The sequence below is a fragment of the Hipposideros armiger genome, unplaced genomic scaffold, assembly GCF_001890085.2.
Source record: "Hipposideros armiger isolate ML-2016 unplaced genomic scaffold, ASM189008v1 scaffold_49, whole genome shotgun sequence".
Classification (NCBI taxonomy): domain Eukaryota; kingdom Metazoa; phylum Chordata; class Mammalia; order Chiroptera; family Hipposideridae; genus Hipposideros; species Hipposideros armiger.
The window spans coordinates 3,987,369-4,005,962 of NW_017731399.1; the positions used below are offsets into that span (position 1 = coordinate 3,987,369).

General features: G+C 42.5%; 1 protein-coding gene and 1 long non-coding RNA gene across 3 annotated transcripts in view; one reads left to right on the top strand and one right to left on the bottom strand.

Moving 5' to 3' along the window:
- The window catches only part of LOC109381555 (uncharacterized), an 8,894-nt gene extending 7,030 nt beyond the window's left edge, over positions 1–1,864 (bottom strand). Inside the window, exons 1-2 of the long non-coding RNA XR_002123771.1 lie at positions 1,690–1,864; positions 1,223–1,308 (exon numbers count right to left, since the gene is read on the bottom strand). This is a non-coding gene — a long non-coding RNA (uncharacterized LOC109381555). The remainder of the gene's footprint in view (positions 1–1,222; positions 1,309–1,689) is intronic.
- Positions 1,865–1,979: 115 nt separating this feature from the next.
- The window catches only part of ZFYVE1 (zinc finger FYVE-type containing 1), a 50,965-nt gene continuing 34,350 nt past the window's right edge, over positions 1,980–18,594 (top strand). Inside the window, exons 1-2 of one of the 2 annotated variants that reach the window (XM_019640423.1) lie at positions 1,980–2,241; positions 3,645–4,561. In XM_019640423.1, the coding sequence (XP_019495968.1) occupies positions 4,061–4,561 (501 nt within the window). In that variant the 5' untranslated portion in view covers positions 1,980–2,241; positions 3,645–4,060. Of the gene's footprint in view, positions 2,242–2,405; positions 2,566–3,644; positions 4,562–18,594 lie in introns of those variants that run through there. The other variant, XM_019640421.1, reaches the window with a different exon arrangement.

Sequence of the window (18,594 nt, forward strand, 5' to 3'; positions counted from 1 at the left end):
CACAACTAGACTGAAGAACAAAACGACAGCAACTTGTCTGTTCCCCTTCCCCCAATTCCCCAGCGCTGTTCCCATCTCCCAATTCCCCAATAAAAAAATCTTAAAAAAAAAAAAAGAGTCAACTATGCCATTGTAGCATGAAAGCAATGTGTAACTAACAACCATGGCTGTTCCCCAATTAAAAAAAATTTTTTGAAAAAAAAGAACTCTAGGGAACTTTTATGGCAGGCTAGCCAGTCTCAAGAGCCTTGCTGAAGACCTGTTAATTTTCTTGCTAAAATCCCTCCTTTCCTTTTCCCCCTTTGAAACTTTGAAGTTTTAGGGCCGGCTGAGTGGCGTGTTGGCTAAGAGTTGGCAGCAGGGCCCTGGTTCGGATCCCACCTCTACAGCTTAGATGGTAAACAACAGCTCGACCTGGAGCTGGGCTGTTGTGAGTCACCGGTGACGGCATAGGCTGCAGTGGGGCTGGCCGTGAGCCGCGGCCGTCCAATGGCCGGTGAGCGACTGCCTCTCCCAGGAAGAGCACAATGATAATACCAACATGGGCCAGAGAAGTGATTGTCCTCCACAACTAGACTGAAGAACAAAAAGGACAGCAACTTGTCTGTCCCCTTCCCCAATGCTGTTCCTATCCTCCAATTCCCAAATAAAATCTTTAAAAAAACAAAACAAAACCTTTGAAGTTTTAAACTGATATAAATAGCTTAGTTCTTTTTTTTTTTTTTTTTTTTTTTAGCTGAACCGCTGTTGCTCAGAGCTCACACTCTTGAGCGAGCTCTTAACCAACTGAGCCACTTGGCTGGCCCGATAGCTTAGTTCTTAATATCTAAGTTTGTGATGTGGCATAGGATAAAAATTCTCAGTCATGTTGTTTAGTTAGTCCAATGATTGGCTATCTGCCCAGTCTTGAAAATATAATTTTCAGCAATATAACCGTCATACGTGGTTCACTCATTATTATGTAAATTTGGGTTTTACCATTGGTCTAATTATGTCCCTTGAAACATAAGGTAAGAAAGAGTATGTGACTAAATCAGGAGATGGGTTCTTGTCTCACCTTTGTCAATAATTTGCTGTGTGACCTTGGCAAATCACTTAACCTTAGTATTCTCTCCCTGGTTAACAATTATCAAGATAAAATCATAGAACGTTAGAATTGGCAGAGACTTCATAATTTATAATTTACAATTTCTTCATTTCATGGAGAGGTTGAGTGACTTACCCAAAAGCCTTCTAGAACAAGTTTCCAGTTTTTGGTATCTCAGACCAGGGCCTTTTCATTACATCAAGCTTTCTTTCAGTGTTCTTCTAAGAAGCAAACAAAAACTCCAAAAGTGAAAACACTAAATAAATATACGATCTTTTACATAAAGCCAGATAACCATTAGCCTGCACTTTAGCCTCTAAGCTTATCTGAAAATATACTGTCTAACTTAAAGATGATTTAAAATTCAGAAGTCCTGAAACTATGTAAGGAAAGGTCAGGAAAATAAAAGGTAGAAAAAAAAATAATGGTGGCTTGGCGAATACCTGTAAAGGGAAAATAAAACTTAACACAAGAGTACTTAAAATTCTTTCTGGTCTTTTCCTAGTTTGTACAAGGTGAATTGGGAAACTGGAGATTGCCTGTTTTTACATATTTCTGAAGAATGGTGTGCAACATGGGTTACTTGAAATGGAATTACTTACCTGGCCTATACTACATATTACATCAGTTTCTCTAATTTAGCGCCCTTCCCTCTCCTGCCACTACCCAAAACAACGCGCTGAAACCTGCGGAAACCACAAGCCAAAGTAAAAACTCCAAGTCCCGAAATGCTCGATGGCTTGTCTACACCGCCTCCTCGTATGGGCAGCCTCTTCGGTACTGGGAGTTGTAGTCACTCAGGGCCCTTACTTCCGGGGTGTCGAAAGGGAAACGTCTATGGAGAACTACATTTCCCAGGAAGCTGTGCGTGCCCTTCTTCCCCTTCGCCAGTGTCGGGCTCCACCCCCTCCCGCTTCTCCCTCCCTGGGCTGCACCGCTCACGCCTTCCTGTTAGTCCGAGCTGGGAGAAGTTCACTCGGATCAGCTGATCCCAATTGACAACAGGCGAGGAGGAAGCTCCGGAGGCAGCCGAAGAGGAGGGGGGCGGAGATGGAGATGAGGATGGATCCACCGGTGTCCTGAGGATCAACCCCCGCCCCCACCGGCACCCCGCGGTCCCCCGACGCCTCTTGCCGCGGCCGAGCTGCTCCGTGGTGGGGTCCCCGAGCCACCGCGGGCGGGGTGGAAAGGGCACGGCCCTGCGCTGGGCCAGCGCTAGTCCTGGAGCTCCGGCTGCCCCGGGGAGGAGGGGGGGCGGGTGCGGCTGGGGTGGGGGTGGGGTGGCATAAACAATGGATTCGGCTCTGGCCTCCGCCAGCGTGGGGGTGGATTTGGGGGGAACCTTCTTTGTTCTTAGACTCCCGACCCTCGGGTTGTGGTGGTGTTTCCCTGGAGGAAGGAAGGGTGAGGAATCCCTGGCTGGAGAGGCGTTGGGGTGGGGGCCGAGTGGACAGGTTGTTTGCTTGGCCTGGCCAGCGGTGAGTTTTTTTGAAAGCTGGTTTTATATTTTTCTCATTTGTGACAAAATTGTTTGCTTGGCCTGGCCAGCGGTGAGTTTTTTTGAAAGCTGGTTTTATATTTTTCTCATTTGTGACAAAATTGGATTTTTGTTTCCGTTGTGGGAGCTGCTTGGGCACGGCTGAGGTTAGGGTGTAAATAAGGTCTCCTAGTGGCTCCCTTTGCCTTCCTTGTTTATCTAAAAATAAGATTGATAGATTGATTACTGTGGGGGAGGAGTAGGGACTATCTGAAAGAAGGGCTTTGCGTTTCTTTGGGGCGTTAGAATGGGGGTCAGGGCTAAGAGGAGTTAGGAATATAATTGTGACGAAAACCCCTTTCCTGCTCCAGTTATCTTTTTTCCTTTTTTTAAAGTTATTTTTAAGTTTTTGAGTAACAAAGAGAAAAATTGTTTTAACTCAACTGCAAGTCTGGCTTTGCTGTGGGCCATAGTGGAGGAATTCTGTCTCCTGTTGCCCCCTTTTCATCACAGTTAGAGAAGGGACAAAAGGAAGTACAATAATTGTTTTTTATTGTTTTTAAGCATGAAATGGTGACTCTTGTTTCCAGGTTTAGAATCCTTAATAGGCATCTGTCTAAAGTTGAAACAACTCCAAGACTTTGATGGAGCTAAAGTTTATTATTATTATCATTTCTTCAGCTTTTTATAGGCTCTTTCTCCACCTCTCCCAATTGTGGGGTGCAAATGGGGGTAGCAGAGTGTTGTCCCTCCAAGTACTATTTGCTTAGTGATTTTTACTCTGAATTCAATAACTGAGTGAACAGAGAATTTTAGTCTGGGAAATAAAGCAGCAAAGTCTCTTAAATGCCTTGTGCCTAGAGCTAGTGGTTGTTTTCAAAGGGACCCTTGACCATGATTTTGAGAAGAAAATGCTAGGATCAGAGTGAGCCAGTGTAAGTTTTGCAAGCAGGAGCGAGCGATTTCTCAGTTTTGGTGTTGTATTTAATCACAATGTTTTCTTTTTATTATTTACTTTTTTTTCTTTGGGTGCACTTCTGTTTTTAGATGAGTGAAATCCTTTTCCTTCCTCTATTCTAGGTGTTCCCTGAAATACTGACCTGAGGTTGGATCATATTGAAACGTTTCTGACCACTCTCTTTCATTACCAAAACCTTGGGATTGAGGCCCAATTGATGAGCCCATCAGTGAACCCATCAGATCTCTCTCAGATAGCCATAAAAGACCCTTTCAAGTTAATTTTAACCACATATTTGCCTGCACTTTATGGAGGATGAAACCATCAAACCAAATCAACGTTGCTGCTGATACAGGAGTCTTGGAGGCTGAAAATTAAAAATTCTAACATTTATGAGTGTGTGAAGAATTCTAATAGGACACCGAAAGGTTTTTTTATTTTTGTTTTGTAAGGTGTTCAGAACCCTGTGGTATTTCTGTGCAGTCTTCAGACTCAAAGCCTTGGTCATCACTCCTGGTGAAAGCCCGGTGACTGTTACATGGTGGGTGATTTCCTTCCCAACCTGAGTATGAGTGCCCAGACTTCCCCAGCAGAGAAGGGGCTGATGTGCCAGGAAAGTTACGCGTGCAGCGGCACTGACGAAGCTGTCTTTGAGTGTGATGAGTGCTGCAGCTTGCAGTGTCTCCGCTGCGAGGAGGAGCTGCATCGGCAGGAGCGCCTGAGAAACCATGAGCGGATAAGACTCAAACCTGGCCACATCCCTTACTGTGACCCCTGCAAGGGCCCCAACGGGCATTCTCCAGGTGTTAGGCAGAGGGCAGCTGTGAGGTGCCAGACCTGTAAAATCAACTTGTGCCTGGAGTGCCAGAAGAGGACTCATTCTGGGGGTAACAAAAGGAGACACCCCGTTACCGTGTATCATGTCACTAAGGCCCAAGAATTACTAGAGGACGAAGAGATGGATGAGGAGACCAAGAGGAAGAAGATGACTGAGAAGGTTGTGAGTTTCCTCCTCGTAGATGAAAACGAAGAAATTCAGGTAAACCTGTGGGTATCGCGGGATTCGTGTGGTAGTGAAGCAGCTCTGTTGCTGGAAAGTAGCTCTCAAAAGGAAAGTCCAGGAGGGCCTCACATTTTAATCATTAAAAGGCAAGACCCCTGAAAACTTAAATTGCGAAGAGTCAGGTTTAGTTACTTACCAGCTGTGTGACCTTGGGCTGAACTACTTTACCTCTCTGAGCCTTAGTATTCTCATCTGTATGTAAATTGGGAACATTGCCTGCTTCTATGGGTTGTTGTGAGGATGAAATAGCATAGTGTTTGTATAGCCTGTTGTGTAATAAATGCTCAGTATATGGTAGCTGTTATTAGGATTATTATTAGGAAGAACTGATTTGGAACAGTTTTCTGAATGAGCACTTGGGCAAGTTGTGAATAAATGTGAATGATGAGGGATTGTATGTGTGCAGGAAAAGAAACACGGACAAGTGGATCCCATGGGCGTGCTAGGCAATAAGTCTAAACTGCCTCAATTTAGAGAGGCAGGTCTTTCAAAAGTGGCACTAGATAAGGATAGCATTCTGTACCGATGGCATCTTCTTATTGTCATAGATAGGTTTCTGATCAGTAAAAGCCATTGAGGGCACCTGGGATTACAGAAGGACTAGAGAGCATTTGATTTGATTCCGAGGCAGGGAGAGGGCAGTGTGTGACAGTGAGGGGCGACTGGGGAAGAGGTAGTATAGTGTTTATACTTTCCAGGGAAGGTAGTGTAATGCCTGTGCTTTCGAGTGAAGACTGCTTGAATTCACATCCTGGCTGCACCACTCGCTGGCTATATAACCACGGACAAGTTCAGCTCTGTGCCTCAGTTTCACTTCTACTTCCTAGTAGTACCTGAGAGGATTCAAAGAGAATAGGAATGGCAAGGATTTATAATGGGGCCCGGCACATCGTGTCCACTACCAGTCTGTTGTTTTTGTCAGAACCATGGAGTATTTGTGGTACATTGACTCAGACTCTTAGCGGTGATGACGCTTCAGGCCTCCAGATTGGAGGAGGGAGTACCTATGTAAATTAACCGTTTGAAAAACTTTCCAGTTACCCACTAAATATTTTTCACCTGTCTTTTTGCTCCTTGGATCGCCTTATGGAAATGAATTACATCAATCTTCCTATGTATAGTAGTCCCCACTTCTCCACCAGGGATATGTTCCAAGACACCTAGGGGATGTCTGAAACTATGGCTAGTACTGAACTAATAATAAAATAGAACAATTATAATAATATGCTGTAATAAGAGTTAATGTGGTCTCTCTCAAAATATTGTACTGTACATACAGTGGGGGATGGATATATTGGACAAAGGGAAGATTCACATTCCAAGCAGCATGGAGCGGGATGGTGTGAGATTTCATCATGGTACAGAACGGCGCACAGTTTAAAAATGATGAATTGTTTATTTCTGGAATTTTCCATTTAATATTTTTGGACCATGGCCAATGGTGGATTACTGAACCGTGGAAAACGAAACCGTGGATAAAGGGGCACTACTGTACTTCCATTGTCAGCTAAATACTTCGCCAACACAGACTTTTCTTTATTGGCTGAGAGGAACTAATAGTTACCAAAGAGTGACCCAGATCCCATTCTGCCTCCCTTGTTAGCAATAATGTCTTTGTTATGAATTATGCTCGAATTGGGTGACAGTGCAGATTAAATATTTTATAAATGGAGCACTTGGTTTTGGATGATTCTTGTTGGTTCTGCCACCAGCTCTCTTTAGTTAGTGTCAGCCTTTGGAAAGTCATGTTTCGAATTACTGTCACTTTCATGAAACGAGAGGAAGATTTGGGATGATCCAGTAATCATGGATCTTGTGTGGGCACAAAAAGTATTTGTTAAGGGGAGGAGGATGTGTATTTTTTTCTTTGTGGCATTAATACATATTCCTTAGAGAGTTAGAAAAACATAAGGAAATGGAATGAAGAAGACAAATCCAACTACCCAGCAATGATATTTGTCCATTTTTTCCCCTTATAGTCTGTAATGTGTACCGTATTTGCCGGCGTATAAGACGACTGGGCGTATAAGACGACCCCCTAACATTTCCACTCAAAATACAGAGTTTGTTATATACTCGCCATATAAGACTACCCCCTCTTCCGCACACCTTCCACACACCAAATAAAAGGTAAAACAATATCAGATTTGATTTCAACATTTTAATTTATATTCAAATGCTTATGACATGCAGGAAAACTGTCACAAGGCTGTATGTAATCAAACATATACATAAAACAGTGCAAGTTTATTACCGGTAAACATACCGGTAATTCACTAAAGAAAACACACTCTATAGACTGGTACCGTAGATTTTGCGAGTGTGGTAAAATCGCATAACAGCAAAATCGCATAACAGCCGAGCATACACCCAGCAGCGCTGCTGATGCCTGAACGGTATGTGGAATGAAGTGGGCGGGCATCAGGAGGCCACTATGGCACGGGGCAAGCACTATGGGCAGTCTATCTGAAGTGTACCTGGCGTATAAGACGACCCCCCACTTGGAGGCATATTTTTCAGGGCCAAAAAATCGTCTTATACGCCGGCAAATACGGTATATAATTGGGTTGTTTGTAAAGATTTCTCCCTTCATAAACATTAACCACTTTCAGGAAATAACGGTTTATTAATCACAAGCAGCATTAGTTGGGATTAATGATTGGACATAGAATTTTAGGTGGTGATTCGTTCTTATAGAGCCGTAAGCAGGAAAGTACTTTGAGAAAATACCTGGTTCAGTTTCCTAATGCCAGTGTCCAAAACAATTAGATGATTGTCTGATAACATATGTAGATTATAAATTCAGCTAGATTGTAAGCTCCTGAAGAGCAGGACCGTGTCTTATCCCTGTATCAGGTACAATGGTAGACATGTTGTCAGTGCATAAATATTTGTTGATTGATTGGAGATGTCACTTCAGATTTTTAAAAATAGGTGTCACACACATATCTAGTAAAAAAACCCCCAAAACTAAACTAAAATGATACATAAGTAAAAACAACTAAAGTGATATAAAAGGGCATACAATGACAAGAGTTACCTCTTACTCCATACATACCCTTAGTCTCCTTTCTTAGAACAATCATCATTAACAGTTAATGACATGCCTTTCTAGAATTTTTTTCATGTATACTTATGAAGGTGTGTATCCTTTTAATTTTTCAACAAAAATGGGACCTAATACACTTGTTATTCTGTCCTTAGCTTTTTTTCACTAAAAGATACATCTTATAGAACTTCCATTATCAGCATTTCCATTATTGAGGTCTGTCTACCTCGTTATTTATTAAAGACTGGTATTTTTTTAATGTTTTTTCTATAATTTTAGGCTGTTAATGAAGATTTATTACAAACAAGAATGTATTAAATAGCCTGTGAATCTATTTAGAAATGGAATCTTTTTTGTCAAATGATAACGTGCATTTTAAATTTAGATTGATATTACCAAATTTCTTTTTTCCTATCTTTATTAAAATATAGCTAACATACAATATTATATTAGTTCTAGGTGTACACCATAATTATTCAACATTTACATACCTAAAGAAGTGATCACCATGATAAGTCCTGCAACCATCTGACGCTATCACAATATTATTGACTATATTCCCTATGCTGTACATTACATCTCCATGACTTGTTTTATACCTGGAAATTTGGACCTCTTATTCCCCTTCACTCCCCTGCCTTTTAAAAAATTTTCAATTATAGTTGACATTCAATATTATTTTATAGTAGTTTCAGGTGTACTGCATAGTGGTTAGACATTTAATTTATGAAGTGATCTCCCTGACTAGTCCACCTGGCACTATACATAATCATTACCGTATCATTGACTATTCCCTATGCTTTACATCTCCATGACTATTTTGTAACTACCAATTTGTACTTAATCCCTTCACCTTTTTCACTCTACCCCCCTGATTCCCCTCCCATCTGGCATCCATCAGCTTTGTTCCTTGCATCTATGTGTTTGTTCCTGTTTTGTTTGTTCATTTATTTTGATCTTTAGATTCCACATATAAGTGAGATCATATGGTATTTGTTTTTCTCTTTCTCACTTATTTCACTTAGCATTAATACCTTTCAGGTCTATCCATGTTGTCACAGATATATTACCAAGTTTCTAAGCCTCATTTTCTTAGCCTCTGCAGTACTTCTATGAGTCTCCCTTGGGTTCTGGTCTTGGCTTATAATAGCTAAAATTTAAAGAGCTCTCACTGTGGTGCTAGGAACTATTCTTAGCATTTTATAAGTATGAGCTCGTTTAAGTAAGTTTGAGCTCATTTAATCCTGCTGATAACCTGTGTATTAGTTTCTTATTGCTGCAGTAACAAATTACCACAAATTTCATGGCTTAACCCTCCGTCAGGCACAGATTCATTGCACACAAAGATGCCGCTATGAAATATGTCTTTACTAAGTCAGAAACACGACTGGCGATAGGTTACGGTGGAGGGGGAAGATACGAAAGCGATGAGCCACGATACTTAAGTTAACTGTTAGATATTTGAAAATTTGTGTGCAATAAATCTGTGAGATCAGTTATGCCCGATGGAGAGTTAAAGTAACTCAAATTTATTCTCTCATGGTTAGGAGATCAGAAGTCTTAAAAATGAGTGGATAGAGCTGTGTTCCTTCTGGAGGCTCTAGGGAAAAATTGGTTTCCTTGTCTTTTCCAGCTTCTAGAGGCCTCCTGCATTCTTTGGTTTGTGGTTTTTACCCAACTTCAAAGGCAGCAGTGTAACACGGTCCAGTCCCCTTCGGTGTCTCTCTTCTTTGGTCACATTGTCTTCTGTGTCCTTGGTCCTCCTGCCTCCCTCCTAAGGAGGATCCTTGTGATTACACTGGATCCACCTGGATAATCTAGCATAATCTCCTCACCTCAATGTCCTTAATCCAGTCACACCTGCAAAATCTCATTGTCACATAAAGTGACATAGTCACAGGTTCTGGGGATAAGATGTGGACATTTTTGGTGGGGGGGATAGGATGTAGACATTTTTTTTCTTGGAAGGGCACAGTTTCAGCCTACCACACCCTATGAAGTAAGTTGTATGTCTTAATCAATTTGGGTTGCTTTAACAAAATACCAGATTGGGTGGTGTTTTTTTTTGTTTTTTTTGTTTTTTTTAAAGGTTTTTATTGGGGAATTGGGATGGGAACAGCACTGGGGAATTGGGGGAAGGGGAACAGACAAGTTCCTATCTTTTTGTTCTTCAGTCTAGTTGTGGAGGACGTTGCTTCACCGGCCCAAGCTGGCACCATCATTGCGCTCTTCCCGGGCGAGGCAGATCAGTCGTCGGCTTCTGGACGGCCGCTCACGGCGGCTTGAGGGCCACTCACGCTGGCTGCTAACTACACACGGTAGCCCATGGCAACCCACTGCCACAGGGGCTGCAGCCTTACGCCGTCGCCGGCAACTCATGGCAGCCCAGCTCCAGGTTGAGCTGTTATTTAGCATCTTAGCTGTAGAGGGCAGCATCACTCGCCCTCATGTGGGATCCGAACCGGGGCCCTCTGGCGTCCCAAGCCAGTTCTTAACCATTGTGCCACTCGGCCAGCCCAGATTGGGTGGTTTTTAAACAACAGAAATTTATTTCCCACAGTTCTGAAGTTTGGAAGTTCAGGATCCTGGCACCAACAGATTCAGTGTCTGATGAGGGAGGGCCTGGTTCATAGATGTCTTTTCATCTTTTCGTCCTGTCCTCAGATGGCAGAAGGGAGCTCTCTCCTGGATCTCTTATAATCCCATTCATGAGGGCTCTATCCTTCCAAAGGCCCACCTCCTAACCCCATCACATTGGAAGTTAGATTTCAACATAATGAATTTGGGAGGGGGATACAAACATTCCATCTTTAGCACTCTGTTTTATAGATGAGGACACTGAGGCATGGAGAGATGAACTAACTTGCCAACATCAAGGTACAGTAAGTGGCTGAGGGGATTTGAACATAGGTGCCTGGCTCTGAGATGCTTGCTTTGAAACACTCCTCTCTCTGACCAAGTCATTTAAACTTTCTAATTAAGCTTCATTATGGTTAATAGCATCAGCTCACCAGTTCCTCATGGCTGCTGTGAAAATCAAACGAAACATAGCTCTATATAAATGTAAGACTTGTCACTGAAGAACGCCTTCCTCATAGCAATGGAGATTCTGTGAGTTAGGCCCCAGCTTTGTTTTTCTTTTCATGTTTCTTTGTGGGTTTTGGTCATTTTCAGTTTATTGCTTAAGGGTTATTTTAGCAGCTTGTGGATCTTACGTGTGGTTTCCTGAAAGTCTATGGCCTAGAGTCTCCTAAGATTTGTTGCTTGTGATTCAGGTATTCAGTTTCTTTTTGAAAACCTAAAAGGACAAAAGGTTCTATTGGTGAAAATTTTATCATTACCTTATTGTCATTTGCGTGTGTAGTAGAATGATAAATTTGAGAAGACTGACTTTTGGTTTCAGAAGCAGGAACTCATTTGTGGTCTGTTAGCCATAGCCATTCATTAATTCATCACATTATTTGAGCTATGTTTTGTGATAGGCACTTTTTAAAAAGGCTCCAGGACACTTGGTTAATAAGAGTTGGTCCATGCCATTATAGAGCTTACCATTTAAGTGGGGAAAGCAGAGGTCATACATGTAAAACACATAAAAATATGGTTCAGATGTAGCATTATTAAGGAAGAGTGCTTTGGAAGCCACTATGGCAGGATGGTCAGGGAAGGTTTTATTGTCCAGGTGACTTTTCAGCAAAGACCTGATGGTTAATAACCACCTGGGGAACTAGGTCTCCAGATGGAGGGGAACAAGAACAAAAAGATGGGGTGGAATGTTTGGTTTGTTTGTTTTTTTTATTGGGGAATTGGGGAAGGGGAACAGCCAGGTTGTTGTCCTTCAATCTTAGTTGTGGAGGGCGCAGCTAGCTCAGCTTCAACTCCAGTCACCATGTGGCCGCTCAGCTCAAGGTGCTGTGTTCAATCTTAGTTGTGGGGGGCACAGCCCACCATCCCATGTGGGAGTTGAACCGGCAACCTTGTTGCTAAGAGTGCACACTGTAACCACTGGGCCATCCAGCCACCCTACAGCAGCTCAGGGCAGCTCACCTCAAGGTGCTGTGTTCAATCTTAGTTGCTGGTGGGCGTAGCGACCATCCCCATGTGAGAATCGAACCAGCGGCCCTGTTCATCAGAGTTCACGCTCTTAACCAACTGAGCCACTCAGCCTGCCCCGGGATGGCATGTTTGAGTATAGAAAGAATGCCAGCGAGTGCAGAGTGGTAAGGAAAGAGGTACAGAGGGAAACAGGTGCCAGGTCACGTGGGGCTTAGTAGACCATAGAAATAAGTGTCGATTATAAGTATAATGGGAACCACCAATCTGCTTTATGCTAGAAAGCCATAGGATCCGATAGAACTTTTTAAGAGAGAATTCTTTTTTTTTTTTTTTCTTTTTTTTTTTTTTTTTAAGATTTTTATTGGAATTGGGGGGATAGGAACAGTGCTGGGGAATTGGGAGAAGGGGAATGGACAAGTTGCTGTCGTTTTGTTCTTCAGTCTAGTTGTGGAGGACGTTGCTTCACTGGCCCAAGTTGGCACCATCATTGCGCTCTTCCCAGGCGAGGCAGATCAGTCGCCGTCCACGGCCGCTCACTGCGGCTGCTGGCTGCTCACGCTGGCTGCTGGCTACATACGGTAGCCCATGGCAACCCACTGCCACAGGGGCTGCAGCCTGCACCGTTGCTGATGACTCACGGCAGCCCTGCTCCAGGTTGAGCTGTTGTTCAGCATCTTAGCACTGGCCCTCATATGTGGGATCCGAACCAGGGCCCTCTGGCGTCCCAAGCCAGTTCTTAACCATCGCGCCACTCGGCCGGCCCTAAGAGAGAATTCTTGCTTGACTACTGTGAAGACTAGATTATGGTGATTGTAGGGGTACAAGAAGGAAAGCAGTGAAACCACTTAGGCGGCTGCGGCAGAAGGTGAGGTGAGAGGTGGCTTAGATTTAGTTTTTTCATTGACATGGTGAGATAGAAAGACTGATGAATTGGAAGCAAAGTTTGGATATAAAAAAGGAATGCTGAGTGCTGGCTGAGTGGCTCAGTTGGTTAAGAGCTCGCTCAAGAGTTTGAGCTCTGAGCAACAGGGTCCCCGGTTTGATTCACGGCCGAGCTGAGCTCCCGTTGAGCTGTTAACAGGTAGCAGGATGGCTCAGCTAAAAAAAAAAAAAAAATGAATGCTGATATGTTAGGTGGAAGGGTGAGGGAGTGAAAGAACTCAGTGGTGACTGCTGGGCAATTGGTTTGTGCAAACAACCCCTACCTAATCCCCCAGATTTTATTGAATTGGTAAAACTGAAAGTCTTTAAGAACTCTATTTGCATAATAAAGAGCCACATTAGTTCATTTGTTATTATCTAACAGTGGTTCTCAGCCTGGAATGATTTTCCTTCCCCAGGGGACATTTGGCAATGTTTAGAGGTCTCTTTGGTTGTCACAGCTGAGGGGTTGGGGCTGTGGAGGGGATGTGCTACCAGCTAGAGGGCAGAGAGAGGCCAGGATGCTGCTAAGGATCTTGCACTGCATAGGGCAGTCCCCCCGGCAACAAAATTATCTGGTACAAAGTGTCAGTAGTGCTGAGGTTGAGAAACTGATCTAGCAGATGAAATTTTGGTTGAATAGGAGATCCGGATTCTAGAGAAGGGGAAAATGTATCAGGAACAAAACATAAAATCAATACACCAGTTTTTTTTCTCCCTCTTTTGGTTCTGTTCACTCCTCAGAAGTAATCTAGCTGAAATCAGTATTTTCTTTTGGCATATTTTTGTAACCTCTCTAGTGAAATGGTTAGACTTTCTGGGTTGTATTCATTGATTTTTCTAGGCCGCAGTGGAACTGTACGAGGGAAACCAAAGAACTTACAGATCCGTTATTTAGAGCCCATAACATGTAGATGATCCACACCGACAAGTCTCATCCCGAATTTCTTGACGTTAGAAACACCCCCTTAGCAAAGAACCCAAAGGCTAGACGAATAAAGTTCTATTAAGGGTTCTTAGTGGAGGGAGAGGATATTTTCTTATCTGTTGGGTGTTGTGAGGAATTCAGACATCTTATCAGAATGTTTATAAGAGAGAAAAAGTAAAAAATTAAGTCATTTGTTCTTCATTCTTATATACACATATATTTAAACCCCATACAAGTTTTTCCTTTTTTCTTAATCACCCTGTTCTCCTCTTTGTCTCTTTTCTGTTGGGTTGTCGGAAAAGTCATGACGCATTTTTGCAACAAAAAAACATAGAAAAATACATCATGACTTCTCCGACAACCCAATACGAACTTCCTATAGTTGCCCTCTTTCCAAGAGAATAGAGCAGCAAACTGACAAGAAAGTTCACTTTCGTGCTGACTGACCCCTGGCTGGGACATTATGGGAGCCAGGGAGTTTTTCCTGCCAAAAGACCCCTGAAGTTAGGTCCCCTCATGTTGAACATGGCAGGGTGATAAGGGAGCCCTGGAGTGGTCAATGAGAAGCTGAGAAAGTGGCCACTGGGGCAGGCCCTCCTTGACTCAGAAATTGACAGCCTTGGGCCCTCTATGAAATGGGAGGCCACGTGGGTCTTCTCTGTTCTTCCTTCAGTGAAGTCAGTGGTGGACCTCATCTCACTGAGTCCGCTCCTTTAAGACTCATCACATTGCTTGGCTGCTTCACTTGTTTACAGTCCCAGAATAGTGTGGCTCAAAATACTGGGACTTGGCTTTGTTGTTGTTGTTTTTTTTTAATTGGCTAAAAGAGACTTTATTCTAATGGGATCCAGGAATGAAAATTAGCAGAGGATGTTTTCAGAGTATGGAAATCCTGGACCACAAACTGGCTGTGTTAGTCTGTCCCATTTCGGGCTCCTTCTGTCTTAGACTTACCTGCTGGTGACCCTGCCCTCTGCTTCCTGTTCTAGGGTACCTTGCTAGGGCTTGCTTTTTCCAGACCTTCTGTTTCAGAAGGGTTGGCACAAACCCCTCAGGACTTAATTCTGATCAATAGGTCCTGAACCAGAGGGATAATAATCTTCTAAATTGTAGAACTTGACCATTTTTCTCTTTAAATAGCCAAACTCTTATAAGAACAAATTTTGGTGCTGTGGCTGGTTAGCCCTTCGGCACGTTCTGGTCAGAACATGAATATAGTTACTATCGGTTCTTAGGTACCATATTTTAAAAAGTAACAAAAAGCATAGATCGGCTTTAGGAGCTGTCTGTCAAAATAACAAGCAATAATTGGAGGAGTCGCAGAGGCTCCACTGCTGCCTTTTACTCCTAGAAACCCAAGTAAAAGCCCCTTTTGTTTAGTAATAATGGTGGGGGAAGGGCGTTGTATGGGATTACTGGGAAACCAGGGTTGAGGATGACTCAGACTGGCAGAAAGATGAGAGAACCCCTATTATGTGCCTTCAGCTTCTGCTCAGCATTTTCTGAGCTTGCTCAGCCTTGGGCTGTTTTAACTGGCCCCTGGCATTTAACCTGGGAGGCTAATTTGTTTATTACAGGACTGTTTAAAGTTTGACCCATGTAAACCATCAAAATCCCTGAGTCAGCTTTTCAGGGACTATTTCAAGTTACCTCCAGTTTGTGTGATTCTATTTTTTCTGCCCTGTCACTTCCTTGAAGTGATTGATGCTTCTGGAATTGGGCAGACATTTGGCTTTTGGAGCCAGGGGTGGGTAATACAACAGGAAGACTTCTTATTAAGTTGACCTTACATGTTTTCCCCGGTGGGTGCATCTCCTGGTGGCACCACCCTTGAGTTTATCCTGGAGATGTGTGGCATGGAAAGGCTTCGGAGGGCTGGCTCAGCTCTTCTGGGGGCTCAGCTCTTCTGGGGGCATCTTACTTGCTTTGGGAGGAGCTCCCATCTGATTAGTTCTGTCTGGGGTTAGAACTGCTAAGTGTGTTGACACAGTTGATTGGTGATGGAAAATCAGAGGAAAGTTAATGGATGAGACTCCGAAGAAGAGAAAGAAAACAGAATTGTAGAAAGTTCCAGGCAAGAAGAATTGGAAAGACAGACCTATGGGAAGGGACACAGAGGGACTTTTGGAGGCAGGAAAGGGTGGATGCTTCCTTGAGGGATGTTTTGTTTACTTTGCCTCTCTTTCCCATGACTTGCGGCCAGCAATTAAGAGGCTCTGTTTAACCTGTTTGTGGATTGGTTATCTTGGTAGTGGCTGGAGTTCCTGGTCAGAAGAGTATGCATACCAGCCATGTGTAGGCACCTACCCTCTGGCTTGACTTCATAGGATGATGATTCTACTTTCTGGTAGCTTCTGGAAAAATTGTTCCCCCTTCCTGATATCCTTCTACTTGAGACTGGATTATTGCTGTATTTCCTAGGGAATTTGAGTCTAGATGGTGGAATGCTTGAAGAGTTGACAGAGCCTGGTTCTGCCATACGCCTATAGTTCCAGAAACCCCAGGTTCAAGTTAAGAGCAATTCAGCAGTCATAGAGTATTCTAGAAATTCCTCTACTTTCCAGCCCAATTGCTTCTGCCTGGTGAATATGTCTTCTACATGGCTAAACTGTTTTCCATAATCTCTCATTTTCTTTCAAAGAGCTCAGTTCAGTTTACATGACTCATTCAACAATAGTCATAAACATTTATTGAGTGTCAATTATGTGCCTTATTACAATAGTTTGAGAGTAATCTCTGAAAAATCTGCCACTTTCAGGGGGAAACAGTTTCTTTCTAGAACTAAATATAAATGATTTTAGGCTTATGTATTGTTTTGGATTGTTCATGAGAGTCTTCGTTTCATTACCACAGAAAATTGAGTTTGCTACTTTTTTTCTTCTTCTTTTTTTTGGAAGGATTGACCTGAAAAGGTTTTGGCGTTAAAGCGCAGCCTTCCTTGACCACCATATTTACAAGAGCAACCTCTGTCCCCACCTTGTAGTCCTAGTCCCCCCGCTCCTGATTTTTCTTCACACCATTTATCACCATTTGATATGACTTTAAAAAAAACAACATAGCACAACATGTACTTTTATTTTTTAATTATTTATTATTTTTAGTCACAGTTAACATTCAGTATTATTTGATATTAGTTTCAGGTGTCCGGCCTAGTGGTTAGACAGTTATATAATTTATGCAGTGATTCCCCCCGATTAGTCCAGCACCCACCTGGCACCACTATTCATAGTTGTTGCAACATTATTGACTATATTCTCTATGCTGTACTTTACATACCCATGACTGTTTTGTAACTACCAATTTGTATTTCTTAATCCCTTCACCTTTTTCACCAGGCTTTCCAACCTCCCTCCCCTCTGGCAACCATCAGTCAGTTTGTTCTCTGTATCTGTTAGTCTGTTTCTGTTTGTTTATTTTGTTCTTTAGATTCCATATACAGAGGGTGCCCCAAAAAATGTATACACATTTTAGGAAAGGAAAAAATATTAAAATTGTAATAATATATACTGATAACAAAAGATGAATACAAGTCATGTTTGACTTCTGCAATTCCAAGAGGTGCTCAACGTGGTTACCATCAGTGTCCAGACTCTTCTGATTACAGTGAACTATTGCTTGAGCAACTTTGACCAAAGTGTGTACTTGTTATACATTTTTTTGGCACCCCTGGTATAAGTGAGATCATATGGTATTTGTCTTTCTCAGTCTAACTTATTTCATTTAGCATAATACCCTCTAGGTCATCCATGCACAACATGTACTTGGGGAACAGTGTGTTTTTCCAGGACCCATCAGCTCCAAGTCAAGTAGTTGTTTCAATCTAGTTGTGGAGGGCGCAGCTCACTGGCCCGTGTGGGGATCGAACCGGCAACCTTGGTATTATTAGCACTGTGCTCTAACCAACTGAGCTAACTGGCTGCCCTGACTCCAAGTCGAGTAGTTGTTTCAATCTAGTTGTGCAGGGCGCAGTTCTGTGGCCCATGTGGGGATCGAACTGGCAACCTTGGTGTTATGAGCACTGCGCTCTAACCAACTGAGCTAACTGGCCGCCTCACAACATGTACTTTTAAAAATCAACTCTTTTGTGGTATAATTTACAGGTAACATACACATTTTTCAGTGTACAGTTCTATGAGGTTTGACAAATATATGTATATACACACATGTGTAACCACCACCACAATGAAGATACAGAACATTTCTATCCCCCAAAAAGGTTCCCTTGTGCTTCGAGGAAGTCAGTCCCCAACAATCACTGATCTGTTCTCTACAACTATTTGACTTTCCTGGAATTTCACATAAGTGAAATCATGAATCAGGAATCAGGCCGTACCTTTTTGTGTCTGGCTTCTTTGACTTACCATATGTTTTCGAGGGTCATTCATGTTGCTGCATGTCTCAGTTCATTTTTTTTATTGCTGAGTAGTATTCTATCATGTGGCTATACCAGATTTGTTCACCCATTCACTTGTTGATAGACATTTTATATACCACATATTTTAATTGTTTGACTCTTGTCTTTCTTCCTCCCATTAGAATCTAGGCTCCATGAGAGCAGTGATTTTTGTTTTTTTTTCATTGAGGTGTAATTTGCATAACATAAAACTAACCACTTTAACGTGATCAATGGTATTTCGTACATTCACCACCTCTATCTGGTTCTAAAATATTTTCATCTCCCAAAAGAAAACCCTGTGCCTGTAAAGCAGACCATCCGAGGGGGCAGTGATTTTTTTTGTCTTATTGTACACCTTTTATTATTTTCCAATTAAAAATAACAGACTCAGCATGTTAAAATACTGAAAATACAGAACTACAGAAAAGTAGTTAATTTTACAGTAAAAGTCACTAGCATCTCAATCCCTTTTTTTTTAAAAGATTTTTTTATTGGGGAATTGTGGGGATGGGAACAGTGATGGGGAATTGGGGAAGAGGAACAGACAAGTTGCTGTCGTTTTGTTCTTCAGTCTAGTTGTGGAGGACGTTGCTTCACTGGCCCAAGTTAGCACCATCATTGCGCTCTTCCCGGGTGAGGCAGATCAGTCGCCGGCTTCTGGA